Genomic DNA, 16,046 nt, shown 5'->3' on the forward strand with positions numbered 1-16,046 from the left:
TAAATCATGCATCTTCTTTCACAGCAGTGCGTAAAAAAAAAAGAGAGGAAAAGAAATAAATGGGGGGGGGGGGGGGGGGATGTTGAGGATGAGATGTAGAGACGGAGGTGGATGACATCAAACTCCAGGAGAAGGGTGGGAAGTTGACAGGGGAATAGATTGGAGCTGCAGGGCTCTTGGCTGCCCTCTCTGTCTCTCTGAACATTGGCTGATTCACGCTGGAGTTGGAGGAAATGAATGTTAACATGCCAAGGAGTGGGCTGGCGGACGATGAGTGGTCATCTCGCCAGCAGAGTTACATGTTTCAAGCCCGCAGAGCGGGGAAGAGATGTCTCTCTCGCACCTTGAGGACTCTCTTACTCAGATAGGGTCGATCTGTCTGTCGCCCTTAGTAACAGGGGTCTGCACTCTGACTGGCGGGAAGGTTAAGTGCGAGATCGCTACGACAACTGCACCACATGTAGAATCACATGAAACCCCAAAACAAGGCACGGTAGATCCATTAGGCTGTTGTACAAAATATTGTATCACGAGAATATTACTTAAGGGTTCCTCTTAGTGAAAAAATCACCACGGCTGTGATTTTTTTTAAAGATTAGAAATCAAAGTTATTTGATAACGCAGCTGCAGCGAGTTTTATTTGATCATGTTAAAAACATGGCTGTAAGCTGCCATAACCCCCCACCATGATAAGATGATGAAATGTTTGGGAGAACCCCAGTAAGAGTGCAGAGTCCATGCTCCAAGTTTGGTGCCAGCAGATGAAAAACTTCCTGTTAGGCCATCTGGTGTTGATTTCAACTGGCTGTAACAGACACATGCTGTATAAACATCTAAAATCAATCTGATAACTTTGGTGAGAATTGGTCTGAGGATTCATCTGCGCTATTTTAGGCAAAATGATTACTGCACTGCCAAATAATCGCCACATAATGTAAATATTTCCTCTGTAAATGAAGCGCCCAAATCCATGACCCACAGATCAAAGCATTACTGTGATATGAACTCACTTCCTGTTTGGTATCCCTGCAAATGATTTTGATAGGTTGTGGTGGACAATCAATCTATCCCCAACAAGTCACCATTTAATTCAGGTTACATTTTTGACAGCTCTGCCAACAGTTTTAGTTTCCATGACGAAGAAACATTTCTGAAAATTCAAATTTTTCCATCTGTTTCATTTATAGTGAAAACTGGGCTTCAAAGGTACATCATATCTGAAAATCCATCCAAACAATCATGTTGCCGTTTACATCCACGCTTTATGTCCACGCTTTACTTTCAACCTTTTAAATTGCTGTCACCTCGTCATCATGTGATCTTGTGGCAAAATTTGTAATTAAAGAAATAGTGCATGCATTTGTTTTTGTTTTGTGGGGTGACAATAAAAAAGTTAGTGTAATGACCACAAAATGGTCATCTTTAACTACCTTGAAGAAATTCCATCAAGATTTTAAAAAGAACCGCACAGCTGGTTAGACAACATGAAACCAGTCCCTGCAGCCACAGCTGTCTCTGGGTGTCACCATGTTTGTCACCTGCCTGCAATTCTGTATATTCTTCTCATTTAAAAAACTTTTTTACTGCTTCTCACTTTTTCTCTTATCATTCTTCTTATAGCTGATGTTCTACATGTTACCAAACAGGATAAACTATAAAGCTGCTTGTTGGTTTGTTGGGAGGGAGCTTTTTCACCATAGGGCTTATTTTCATGTTCAAGAAACCAGTTTGGGATTATTTGAGTTTTGTGATATGGTGCATAGGCCCATCAGAAGATGGGTACACTGACGTCATAAAAGGATGGACGAGGTCAGCAACAATAATCAGGAAGAATGTGGTATTTTAATGGTGCTTAACTGATACTGAGGCAGCCAAAGTATGCCAAGAAAATATCGCCTGCGCTATTAAACCACCAGGCGAAGGCTGAACTGCTGATACAAGGCAGGATAGATCCATGCTTTTATGTTTCATGCCAAAGTTTGACCCTACCACCCGGATGTAGCAACAGAAATCGAGACTCATCAGACTTTTATTGCCCAATTTTGATGAGTCTGTGTGAATGGTAGCCTCAGTTTCCTGTTCTTAGTTGACACCCAGTTTGGTCTTCTTCTCATTCAAGGTTCAGTGTTTTGTGTGTTCAGAGATGCTCTTCTGCACACCTTGGTAGTATGTAGAAGAGCCTACAAACAAGGTGGTAACTCAGCTACTGTTCCTCTCAGCTTGAAGCAATCTGGCCATTCTCCTCTGACTTCTGCATGAAAAACTTTCACCCAGAGATCTGCTGCTCAGCGAATGTTTTCTCTGTTTCAGATCTTTCGCTGTAAGCCCTAGAGATGGTAGTGCAAGAAAAAACCCAGTGGATCAGCTGTTTATGGCACCAACAACCATGCTATGCTTAAAGTCAGTTAATTTTAAGCTCAGCAGGTCGTCTATACAGGTGAGAAAACCCTGACACCACTGTAGTTAGTGGTCCTTCATTCAGGCTCTTTAGTGTGACACAATTAGCCCTGAGAGAGACAATAGCTCTGTCCCTTCTGTGACACTAAGAAAGGAGCGAGATGACGTTCACATCCTCTGTCTCTCACACACACACACACACACGTTTTCATTGAGTCAGTGAATACACTGTCACAGCAGCCCCGTTCTGCCTCATATACAGGACACAGACTCATAAACACAATGTAACGTCATGATGATTTGAATTGGAGTCTTAAGTACCACAGACAAGATTTATTTTTAAAAACTCCATCTCAAACACACACACAGAAGAAAGTGAGCTTTCCCCCACAAGTCAGTGATTCATAGATGCAGCCACACCCTGACACTGCAGAGTAAGTGAGGTCAACCTGTGCGTTAATAAATGATGGGTTCAGAGTGAAAACCTGGTCACTGTGGGGATTCAGGGTGTGAGAGTGAAAAGTTCAGCAGATATCCAGGAGAAAAAGCACATCCAGCTCTGTAACCCCAGCAGAAAGGGTCTTTCATATTTCATAAGCAGTTCTGTCTGACTTCGCATGTGGGCTAAGAACCAACTTGATGGTTTTATTGCAGTTAACGCTACACATAATGGGTCACCGCTGCTGAGAAGTGAGAGACAAGTTTCAGAGAGACGTGCTGGGAGCATCTGTCTGATACGTGCTAGTCTTCATCCCTCTCTTGCCTGCTTGTTGCTTCTCCTTTTAATGCAGTTCCACCCAAAGTGCATTTTTGCTTTGGATGTGGAGAAGTAATGTGTTGCAGCCTGCTGTCTTAGGCAGAAGAAACGTCTCAGCCTGTCTTCTTCAGCACCGAACGCTGAAAAAGGATGTGACTCAGCGGGTCTAATGTGGTTACAAGCATACATACTATCAGTGTGATACTACAGCGGGAGGTGTCACCAAATCTCTGCTCGCGCGATTAGAGATTTAGTGAAATCAAAGGTGAAAAAAATATGTAGACTCTTACATTACTGCCATAGGTATACCAAGAGTTCAGGTAAAATTAAAACACTATAGAATAATATAAATGAATCATTTGCAGTCTTTTAATGTGCGCAGAAGGAAAGTGGGTCGGCTCAGTGAGAGGACTGCAGTGATTATGCGCTATAGGCCAGAAAACAAGCAAATAAACAACATTCAGAGAAATGTATTCAAATCATCTCGAAACTGAAAATCCAGATAAACAAGGTTATCAAGTGTTTTCGTCTCATGGCCACAACTGAGGTGATATTTGTAGCTGTGTTCTCTTCCAACCTGCTGAGATCAAAATGAGATGATTGCTGCCTTGATTAGCAACATCTCATCTCGTAGTGTTCAAAGCAGCTTGATTATGGCAAAAATGATAATCACGATTATTTTCACTGAAATTGAGATCTCGATTATTTGACGATATTTATTTAACAATAACGATGTATTGAATAATGACTTTAAAGATTGTCAAAAAATAATATAAAATAGTGTGCAAATACTGATAACAGTGCAAATGTTCGCAATATAAAATATAAATGAAAAATGTAAACATCTATGTTTAGTGAACTTTGCAGTGTTGCTCTGTGGTGCAGCTACGACACTGTAGCAAAGTTTACACACTACGTCTACTTGATCCACGTCTGACTCTGCGAACCCATAATGTTTCCACACCACTGAAGTTTTTTTTTACCTCTCTTTTCAACCAACAGCAGTCACTCTCCTCTCCAAATAACTTCTGCTTAGCTTTCCGAGCTTCCCTCGGGTCCTCTTAATCAGCGGTCCCCAACCCCCGGGCCTCGTTTAGTACCGGGCCGCAAGAGTTGAGGCTCAGGTGTGAAATGTATAGTTTTCAGGGTTTTTATCGGTTTTCAGCGTTATTTTGTTATCGTTTTTATCGTTAACTCGGTTTTCCTTGGTCTTTTCACATGTGTTATGAATAAATTTTCTTTTTTTCGGTACCGGTACTAGTTTTATTTTGTTGTATTTATCCGCGACACCTTAAAGGCCGGTCCGTGAAAATATTGTCAGGCATAAACCGGTCCGTGGCGCAAAAAAGGTTGGGGACCGCTGCTCTTAATTGTTGTGTGCGCTCAATTTGCCACACGGAGCAACGCGAGAGTAAAGCACGAGGGAGGGGCTAATAATCGGCTCAGTCATTTTTAATGATCGTTGAAAGCCCAGATCGTAATCATGATTAAAATTCGATTAATTGAGCAGCCATAGCAGCAAGTATTGTAAGCTGCTGGGACCTTTCTGGTAGGGTTTCAGACTGAAAGACCAGACTTCTAGCAGGTTGTAACTTCAACAACAGAGCCCCCATACTGCAGACCTTTAACATTTAAATAGGCAGCAGCATGCGGGGCTGGAAAGCTAAACCAACAAGCGAAAAAATAAATAAAAGGCCCTGTGGGTGGTTTTTACCAGGCCTGCAGCAAATTTCATATTCGAGTGATGACTCGAAGAAAGTTTTATTGGGAATACAAACAAATGCAGACGGAGAAAGTAACATTGCATTTATTCCTCTTCAGTTTAAAAGCACATCTTACAGTGTGTGCGTGTGTTAGTGTACGGGACTCACCAGGGTGTTCAGGTGGCTGCGGGTATTCACGGCGTGTTTGAGAGCCAGTTTAATCATTGTGGGCAGTCTAAGAACAACAGCCTCCATATCCTGCTCTCCCCTCATGGCACCAGCCAACTTCCCCAGTCCATCTATATAGCTCCTCCAATGAGGCTGCACTTCTGCAGCTCCCCCCAGGCAGTTGTGCATCACTGCTTGACAGAAGCCTCTGCAGGCCGGCGGCCCCAGCATGCCCTGGCAGTGCGGGCAGTACCACAGCCTCAGCAGGGACCGGCTGCACTCTCGGCCGGGCCGCAGATGGTCTGTAGTGTTGACGACCTCGATGCCCAGGTTCAGCGCCTGCAGGAAGACTCGTGTGGCCAGGAGGGAGCGAGAGAGTCGAGTCATCATCAGTTTAGGATAGGGGCCAAACGCTCCCGAGTCCTTCCAAGCTCCTCTTACACACTCCTCGGACACTGAGGTGCCACTGCCTCCCAGCAGGCGGCGGTACGTGAGCGGAAAGAGGCGGCCGTAGAGCACCGCCACCATGTGGTCAACTGTGGAGTCCGAGCCAAGGATGTAAAGCGACATGTCCAGGAACAGCTGCCCCACAGAGCTCTGGGCACCACTCGCAAGAGTCGGGAACTCTGACTTCAGCATCGTCAGGGTGGAGTTACGTCCGTGGCGCAGCACCAGGTCAAAGGCCTCTGCAAGAAAGAGTGAGACAGGGTGACAGTCAGGCCATCTTCTGAAAGCTCAAAAATGTCATTCAGTGACGCCTTAATAATCACTACAATTACCTCAAAGATCTCAGCAAACAGGCATCAGCTTAACTCAAAAACATGAAACACTCAAACAGAAGCTTTCCCCCAAACAAAGATCCTATCCTTAACGATCAAAGCCAGGGAAAACTTCCCACGCGCAGCCTCGCGTTCCCTTTTTCCCACTTTTTCTCCATTTGTTGTTTTCCTCTAATGTGCTCACACACACTCTGAGGAAAAGCACGAACACATGCGCGTTATTACAGTAAGGGGTGATGGCTTCAAACGAGCTTCTCCAATAGATAAACAGTGAGATTCTGGCTTTGACCTTTCCACAGTACAAAGCAATGGTCTGTAAAAAGCTCACAGAATCGTAAAAAGACACCAGTAACGTCAATATATTAGTCAAGTGTGAGAGGCATGGCCGTAAGGATGTCTGTGAGGAGAAAAGCATTCAAAACCTGCAGGAGGGAGTGGAGCAGGGGCCACTGTGAGAAGAGAAAATAATCAGTGGCGTTTCAAGGCACAAAGTGAAGTCTTATCAACAAGGTGGCACAAGAAGCGGGAGCTCCATCATCGACCCAGTTGCAAAATGAGTGAGGACCCGACAACAGAGGGGATTTAAAGCTCCATTACTGAACTTAGCAGGGGAGCCGGGACTCAGTGAAATGAAGCTTTGGACGGGAGAATAGCGTGAGATCCCGAAATCCCATTTATACCACGGCTAGTCCACTATATCACTTTGTTGGGAGTGACTGCCGCAAATGCTTTGTGAGGAGCAGAGGAAAAACAGTGGTTTAGGGAACATTAGAGGAAGTTATTGGTTTATGTGCTACAACAAATAGCCATTTCATCTTTGTTATTCGTTTTTCCCTGCTTGGATAGTTTAATTTGTTTTTCTTCATGCCTCTCTGAGGTCAGTGAAGCCTATGTGGAGCTTTGGCGTTGAGAAACAATTTAACTCCTCTGTTTTTAGGACATAATGTGACTTTCTGTGTATGCGTAAACAAATCCACATGAGGATATAAATACATATATATGAGATGTTTCACTATGATTGAAATGAATTCTTTAGACTAAGTAAACTCTCACAGAGGAATAAACACATTCGTTCCTCAAATTAAACATTCACAGTGTTTTTGTTCATCTGAGGTTATATTTACCTCGTTTTAAGATTTTTATTATCATCCGATATGTAAAACCTTAGAAACGAGTGCAATTTCTTCTTCCCATGTTTAGTAGGACTCGAAACACAGCAGCTAATGCATAAATGCAAGCAGGCTCGAAGTGATCCAGTTTTGCTATTTATGGTGTGAAGTGAGGTGAAAACACACTGATATGAGCTGCAAATGTTTCAACTCATTTTGAGGCTCAGCGATTTCAATTTATTAATTTACAGAAACTTATTTTGAAGAAAAAAACAAGAAGAAATTGATTATCTGTCAAAGTCTCAGATCAAAGGATAAACAAATATAGCACACCCAGATGGTGGTTTACTTGCTAGCACGAGTGAATGTCTGCAGCGCACTTATTTGCCCTTTTATGGCAACCGAACTGCAAACTGCACACTAGCAGGCAGATCAGAGCATATTATTATTAATGATTTGACACTAAATCCACCTTTTTGTGTTGTTGAATTGGTGCTGAATCATTTTAAGCTTTCTGGTCCCGGTTTATCGTGCTCATTGCGGCACAAGGTATTTGCCTTTGTACGGGGAAAATTAAGCTCAGCTCTGGAAATAACAGAAAATATTAGAACATTTTTTGATGTTGCATAGCTTCACTGCCATGTTTCAAGGTTGTAAGCCTGAGTTTAAAAGTTGGTTTTCAACTTTAAAATGCTGAAAGTGTTGAAATATGCTGCCTTAACTGGCTAAAGAGAATCCTGTAATTAGCCAGCTTTAGTTAATAAAATACTGAACCTGTTTAAGCAAACTTTATCACAGGCTGGAGTAAACTGCAGCTTTAGGTTCTAATGTGTATGTAAGCAGCCTGCTCGCTCAGCAGAACAGTCGCTGGCTGCCTAAAGGTTAAGAAAAGCATTGGAGGATGTTCAGGAGCAGCGCACATCTGTTTGGTTTTTCACTCTACGGCTGTCCTGCTGTGTCTGTGAAGCACTTCCCTCTGTGATCAGTGAAGAGGCAGATGTGCAGATTGCCAGCTGAGACAAGGAGACAGACTGAAAGGAGGGAAAACAAACCCACACACTCACACACACGGTTACACACAGAACTCGCAGATGAGCACAGAAAGTTTTAAACAAGCAGATATTTGGTTATCGATTGAAAAGTGGAGGCAGTGAGAAAATGTATCCAGCTCACAAAGCGGTTTCTAAAAAAAATCCACCCACATCAAACCCTGAAATTCAGCCGCTACCTGTAGCATCTCTCACGCCGTAAAAAGGAGAGCCACTTTGCGATGGTAAAGAGAAATACTAGAGGGCTCTTCATAAATGCAATTCAATGGCTCTGAGTAGCCGGGGTCATAGCATGAACCATTGCGAGCCCATTTCCTGCAAATGCTCCTCACGTTCTTTCAGCGGTGAAAGCCTGGACGGGATCAGGTATCCTTTAATGGAGGGGAATGGGGCCGTATGTCGGGGACCTATGACACGCCGGATACAAGTGTACGAGGTCAAGAGCACGCATTACAAGAGCAGGAGCCCAGAGCAGCATATTAGGTCACGCTTAAAATTAGCAGTAACATTCATTTTGTGAGCGTCAGGGATGGAGGCAGAAGGCTGCTGGTTGCTGGAAAGCTGTTTCTCCTGAGACTGAAGGCCTTTTACTGACAGACCACCTGTTTACTCCAAGGCATCTGGGCATCTCATCTTTCTCGGGCCTTGAAATGCTCATGTCGGCTTGACTAAATGCGGTCCAGTAAACCTCTACTATGCGAATTTCTCATAATATCTGGTTACTGTGCATTTCAAGCCATTAATCCCAAATTAAGCAGCGATCAAGTATCACACATTTCATGTTATTAGTAAAATAAGTCTGATAAATCTGCGGCACAATGAGGTAAATTCTTTCTGACATCTAAAGCCTTTAAGTGACTGCAGCTCTGACATAAAACAGGCGCTCCCGTAATCTATGAAGGGCCTGTCAAATAAGCATATTTGATGTTCAGGAGCCCATCAGTCTCCACGTTACGTATAAGTACATAAATCTGCGGCTCATAACGTACCAGGCTTGGCTGACCGTTGCCTGTGGTTGACACGCTGCGAAGGCAAAGACATGCACCGTGCTGCCTCATCAATCAGCGGCCCATACACCCATTATCCCCTGAGAGGAAAACATCAATAAATTACCCAGCCAATGAGACTAATCCATTTGGCTGATGGAGTTTCACCTCTAGCTGCCATGGAGACGGATGGAGGAGTCGCTGCCACCTGGTCCCGTTAACAAAGCAGTACCTGTCCGGGACGCAGACAGAGGACTGGCGGGGGTGCCACGGTGACACTTTTGATGTAAGGTGATTGGGCTTCTAAAGGCGGCCGGTGATGATCCAACTGTCTTATCATGTGTCTGTGGGTGCACCAAGCACGTGCGCAGGCTGACTCTAACAGACACCTCCCAGCAGCGTCGACGTTCAGTCGTGATTTTATGAGCTACAACAAAGCAGCATCTGTTCACTGACTGTAAACAGTGCGCTGCATTTTCCAGGCACGTTTCACTCAGAGCACTCTGCACTCAGGTAACCTGAGACCCGCTCCACCTGACAGCCCTTTTTTCCCCCTTGCGGGATTGTTGTACGTTTGCATCTGCTCGGGGCTTTACGGGACGGCGGCAGAGAGGCAGAGCAGGGCGGGGCCGGCTGATTCCAGGAACAAAGCAGGCAAGATGCTGGTAAGGCCTTGATAACATCACCAGCAGACCATGAGGGCCAATGGACAGCGGGGTAGAAATGAGAGGTGTATTAGGTTACTCCATCTGTTAGGGAGCACCTAGTCGAACACACAAACACACACACGCACGTGCCCACACGCAGCCGCGCACAATGCAATCAGAGCACTCAGCAGCAGCCAGGTGGTGACAGCGAGGGCGAACATTTGGCGGACCATGGTGGGATGGCGAGGTGTAAGTCAGGTGTAAGGACACTCATACACACACACGCTAACAGATTTTTCTTTGTGTTCATTTAACTGCTGCCCTGTGAGCGTCCAGCTAATGTTTCCTCCCAGCTAGGCAGTAAAATAAACAAAATTCATACACTGCTTTTATTACTCGTAGTCTGCTTCTAATAAGAAAACAACTCGAGAGGGTTGTTTTGGGGGGTTTTTCTCCAAAAACTCATACAGTCCACTCAGATCCACTGAAAAAAATATACAGTACTTTTACTTCTGTGTATATTTTTTGAAAATGTGGTTTATTATTTCAGGATAATCTTCAAGTCCAACAAGACTCGTTATCTGTTCTACATTAATTGAAGGTTAAAATCTAGGTAGCAGTCCCAAGCTGCGCTGGATAAAAACACACAAACAGAACTTTACTTCTAAAGTTCTGAGACAGTTAAAAGATATTTTTCATAATTTGATGCATTAATGTAAAAATAGTTCTCAAATATTTCTATTTCAGTAAAAAAAATTGGCAAAATTTGTCATCTCTCATTTCTTTTTTGTTATTTATTTGAGGAGCCCGAGCTTCAGCCAGCAATAGTTCTCCAGGCTTTCTGATGCTCTTTCCAAGTTTTTCTTTGGATGTTGGCTCCTTTTTGACTGACTGATAGTGTTCCAGGATTACACTTATTGCATTGTCAGTGAGTTTGGGATCATTACCATGCTAAAAAATGAAGCCGTTGCCAATCTGATGCTTTCCAGATTTTATAACATGGTCGATCAAAATCTGGCGTAACTTTTCTGTGTTCATAATTCTATCAGTTTTGACAAGATCAGTGCAGAAGTGCAGCCCAAACCATGACAGAGCCTCTGCTGTGTTTTACAGACCTCTCTCCTGACTTCCTCCATTCATACTGACGACTATTTCAAAATTACAATTACACATGTGGTTCTGTGGGCCAGGCAGGTTAGGACACACAGAACAGGATTTGAACTAAACAGCAGCTTTACTGCTGAACTCAAGCAAAATACAAAATACACAAAAACTCAGACAGGGCGAAAGAAAGCTAAGAGAGCTCAGGCTGTGTTGAAGAATAAAGGTGGTCATACCAAATATTGACTTCCAAGCTTCTGCTGCTGCTGTCACAGTTGGGGCGCACTGCATAGCTCATCTTTGTGTGCCGTCCTTCTGCTGCAATGTAACACTGGGTATGAGCCACTAGAGAAAACACGTCCATGTGCCTCTCACAGGGTGGCTGGTTTGAAAAGCTGAAGGTGACATTGTATGAATAGATGAAATGAAGTTTTCCACCATACAGCAGGGCCAACTCTGTTTGGGCCTAACATACTGTACTTTCCATTGATGTATCCACATCACAGCACAGGATGCAGACTGTTTATAGCATTCGGTTTATAGCAGCATGTGTATTTGCAAGGGGCTGACAATCAGAAAGAAGATGGCTAAAAGGCAGGAGAGCCATACTGGCTTGTTTCAGACAGAGGAACTGCAGGGGCTTCACAGTGGCTCAGTATAAGATAAATAATAATCACTTTAAACTGTGAAGCATGCCAAGCTACGCTAATAGAGTTCAGATGATGAGCACAATGAAGGATGAAAACATTCACAACCATGAAGAAATGTACAGCTTGATGTTTATGTACATATATGATATGCATAGACTCTACATCCCCAAATTTCTGTTCATAATTACCAGCCATGTTTGCTTACTTAGTGTACATTCAGTATTTTTCTCCACGCCCACCTGCAAAGACTTTGTCCTCTATTAAACAGGTCTCACAGTTTGAGAACCACCAAGCTAGGTCAGGCATAGAAGTCACTGGTTTGAAAATAAGCTGGCAAGTATCAGACTTTATTTTTACCTGGTTGGCTGAGAGTTGGAAAGCAGCCATGGTGATATATGGCAGCCACAGTTTTTTAATACATTGTAAAATGCAATTGCCTGAATTCACAAAGAGCAGCAGAGGTCTGCTCATCAAACAGCACAACAACAAAGAAAACTGATTCACTGGAGCTCAGAGCACAAAATATTTTAATAATTTTTAATGCAAAAGATTTTTTCCACACTTACCAAGTTCCATTTAAGCTCTGGTTAATTTGCTAAGAATATCAACTTTATTGCAAAAAAGGACAAATATCTAAAGCAGCTTTGGGATAATTAGTGGAAAACTATTTACTTACTGTAACAGCTACAAAAAGAAAGCAGTTGTGAAGGATTAAGATGAGTGTATATTCCCACTCAGTTTATCATACCTGTTGGCTTTATTCCCCACAGGTGCCACTGCTGGGGAATAAAGCCGCGGCTGATGGGTGCAGACGACAACGGTTAAAACGTGAAATGTGTTTCGAATTCAATTTGGAGCGTTTGTTCTCCATTCATCGTGGGTTGTATTTTTTTAAACATGGGTCGTGGAGCATAGACTGTTTTTCACCTTCAGAAGCGGGGCCAATGCCATAAAAAAATCTGCAATAAAAGTAGCATGTGTGTGTGCTTTGTGCCTGCCTCCTTTTTGACAGCTCAGCCAAATATCATTAGAACTATCCAAGTATAAGAAACACATCATCTCATTGACTGGAAAACATATCCAAGAGCAATAAACCACATCCACGATTACTTCTTCTTATACCATCAAAATCTAAAACAGGAAGCATTAGACACACAGAGATAAAAATTGCTGTTCCTGGGTGATACAGATACGCCAGCAGCCAGTTTTTCTTTCCTCCCGTGCTTCCATATTTCTGCTTGTCACCATTGACTCCATTGATCTCTGGCACTGGCCTCCAATGCAGAGGTCAAAGTTGAGCCGTGCTGTATCTCTAACCGGCAAACAGGCGCTGTCAGAGGACACGGTGTGCAGCAGAATAGAGGACACGGCGAGATGGGAAGGACGCGAGGGCAAAAGTGAAGTGGAAAAACACAACTGAGAGCTGGAGGGGAGGTAGAGGAGGAGGAGGAGGAGGAGGGGGGTTCAGTGAATGGTGCCAGAACGTGTGGAGAGAAACATTCAGCGAGGCGAGCTTTGAAGCTCCATTCAAAGGCATCTGGAGTCAAGCAGTGCCAGAGCTGTGAGACACGTCGCACACCTCTCGCCAAAACTCAGCCACGGGTGAGAGAGACCTGACACCCCAATCAAACGCTCGCCTCGCAGACAAAATACACATCGGACCCCGAGGAATCCTACCACTCAGAAAAGTGATACTTGAGTGAAAGGCTATTCCAATAATGGATTCATTTCCAGCGCACAGACCGAGACGCAGAGACAGGACACACATACACAACCCAACACACACCCATAAGCGTTATTGCTCTCTGGGGCTGCCGTTCAAGGCCGCGGATAAAAAGCCCGCAGCCCGTCCGTCCACATCTGATCGAAGATGAGAGAGGTCACGACTAACGCAGCGCGAGCACTCCACTCCAAATTAAGCATCCGAGCTCTATTAATCCAATATGCATCTCTAAGTAGATCCTGTGGTTCGTGATGAATGCACTCCTACTCATTCACCCTCATGCTAGTTTTCATGCTTGCGCCGCATTACGCCCATGCATCGGCTTAATGCTGAACAGCTCACTTTCAAACAGAGACAAATGATATAGAGGGAATATTTGCGTTGCCATTTCACGATGCGCTCGCAGTAATAAAAGATGAGATTCGTGATCCCCTTTTTCTTTTTTTTTGAAGTCGGGCTTATGACACATAAAAGGAGAAGCGGACTGAAGTGAAGAGAACTTATGAGGAGAAGCAGCAAGTGTTTTTGAAGTTCTGAAGCAGATGGGTGCACAGTGTGAGGGGAAATAGTGAGGCTGCATGAGAGGAGGCTTCCTTAATTATAAAACCCAGACTAATAACTTTCGGTGGATTAAAAATAATAATAATAAAGTTAAAACACGTCAGGTTTTAACCTGACACGTGTTGGAGGCTCTGACACTTTACAGTCCTGTTGCTCGAGCTATCATGAAGTCCCACTCTAACCTTCTGTATGTGTGTGTGAACAAATGAGATGGGGTTTTTTTAATTATTACAAGCTGAATTTAATAAAAGATTAAAGGCCAGGTCATTGCCACTTTAATAATTAATTGTGGCTCGTCTATATGTGGAATATTCTCCCTGAAAATAATGATGCACCTTGCATGATGCCACTATTATAGTGTCAGGACTGCCTGAAGACGACTTATTCCCATCCTTTGTCATGAGATCAAATGGACTTTGAGTGTGTGTGTTAGCGTGTGATCGTGTTTGTAATTGACTGCCTCAAGCCATGTGGGTTGAAGGACACCGATGACAGTTTCATTACAGAGCCGCAGAGTGCAGTGTGAGGAGTGTTTCTTCTCCCGGTTTGTCAACGTGGGTTCAGATGTGACTCAAAACACTGAATCAGTGTGAGGTGTGTTTGATTGCCCAACAATGATTAACTTTGAGGGAAAAATGGCTGCAACATTTGTTTTTGCAGGAGGAGTGTAAAGTCTCACCTTTGAGAGAAGACCGGTGGCCTCGAGGATAAGGAACATGCTGACAGACTTTGATGTAGGACATGGAAATATGGAGCTTTTTACCAGAAACAATTTAGCACAAAAAAGTGGTGGAGGAAGAAAAGGCACAAGCTGGGCTTCTTGCAGGTCTTCACATCCAAGAAGGAAAGGAAATGTTGGACCCTGCAGCTCAGAAACAGCAGCTCAGCTTATCGATATAGTTGTCACCGAGGTGGGAGGTATCACAGCTAAAATACACAGTCGAGGGTGGGGTGCGCAGAGGTCATGGAAGTGCAGAGAAAATATCAGCGGGAAATAGCCAAAGGCTACAGATTTATGCTGATTTAACAACAGTATTTGAAAGATCCGCTGAGAAGCTTCCACTAAAATTGAGATAGCTTTCAGAGGAAAGATAAAGAGTTTTGAGAAAAAAGGAGGCAGCTGTGTCAAAAGAAATGTTTGGGAGCGGCAACAAGTCAAAGAGCAAAGAAGACGACGCCTCACAAAGCCAGACTTCAGAGGATGACAGAGAATGCATCAGTGCATCGCTGTTTCATGTGTAAACTGGAGGAACCCCAGATCGTGGTGACGACCACAACGGATGCCAGGAAAAACAAAGGAAGGTGAATGAGCTAAGACAGCATTTTGAGAGGCTCATTTAAAAATCATAAAGCCGCTGCTTATTCTCCTGCTCTGAGACAAATTCGGTTTACACGCAGTCTCAATAGAGTTCACGACATTCATTCTCTTCGCAGCCCATGTTTTTGGCAGTATATGCACACATGTAGCTGCCTGCTTTCATTTCTAAGAAAATACTCATGTTCTTCGGGTGTTTTCTTCTTACCTGATGGAAAAGTGACATATTTAACCCTTTAGAGAAACTGTGATGCAAGAACCAAGTTAACAGTGTAATCCAAAAAGAAGTTGCTAAAGCAAGCTGTTAAAAAATACAGTATAGAAATACCAAGAGAACAAAGCAGGGCAGGAGAATCAGTCGGTTATGCTTTTATTTGAAAAATCCAAAGTACGGGTGAATGTGTCGGGGCCTCGGTCGGGGAATACACACTTAGGCTGGCGTGACTGACCTAGCGATCACTTTCACAGCAACCACTCGCAACCAGTGGGACAACACTAATTTTTCCCCAGCGACAGGTGGCTGCTACGCGGTGGCCAATCGAACAGGTCTCTGCGCCTGTGTGACCGAGACATCAGGAAAACTGGCAAAACTAAACGATGATTCTCAGGAGCACTGCAGCGCTCACAGCATCGGTGCAGCATCAGCCGTCGGCAAACATGATGATAATAAAGTTTTTAGTGAAATAAGTGAAATTCTGTTGAGCTTTGTCTGCTGAATGTGTCAGCGAGAGAACAAACCAGGTTATATGTAGAGGTTCAAAATGTGAACACAACTCGCAACAAGTGTGCTTCAATGTTTTTCATCCCACACAGGCAGCTCAGAGGCAAGAAGCCAGGCTTTTGTTTGGTTGCTGCTGAAAACCGTGGAAGCAGAAAAGATGGAGAGATAGAAACAATCTGCCAACAGCTTTGTTTCCAGCACCACAACCTTCTCCCACTGGACTCTGGCCATTTCATCCTGGTGGAGAAACGCCTGACTTTACAGAACTTTGATTGTTGTGAAATAACAGCAGGCAAGCTAACCTTGGACGCTCATGTTTCCCAAATTTTCAGCTAAGGCTTCACTAAAGATAAAGTATGGGATTTTCTTCAAGACACCAA

The 16,046-nt window shown here is 43.8% G+C and overlaps 1 protein-coding gene across 1 annotated transcript in view; it reads right to left on the bottom strand.

Annotated features, from left to right (window-relative positions):
• The window catches only part of gpc3 (glypican 3), a 134,382-nt gene that overhangs the window by 51,669 nt on the left and 66,667 nt on the right, over positions 1 to 16,046 (bottom strand). The window contains exon 3 of the mRNA XM_040016280.1: positions 5,026 to 5,711. Coding sequence (XP_039872214.1) covers positions 5,026 to 5,711 — 686 coding nt within the window. The remainder of the gene's footprint in view (positions 1 to 5,025; positions 5,712 to 16,046) is intronic.

The sequence above is a fragment of the Simochromis diagramma genome, unplaced genomic scaffold (genome assembly GCF_900408965.1).
Source record: "Simochromis diagramma unplaced genomic scaffold, fSimDia1.1 OVJJ01000685.1, whole genome shotgun sequence".
NCBI classification, from domain to species: Eukaryota; Metazoa; Chordata; class Actinopteri; order Cichliformes; family Cichlidae; genus Simochromis; species Simochromis diagramma.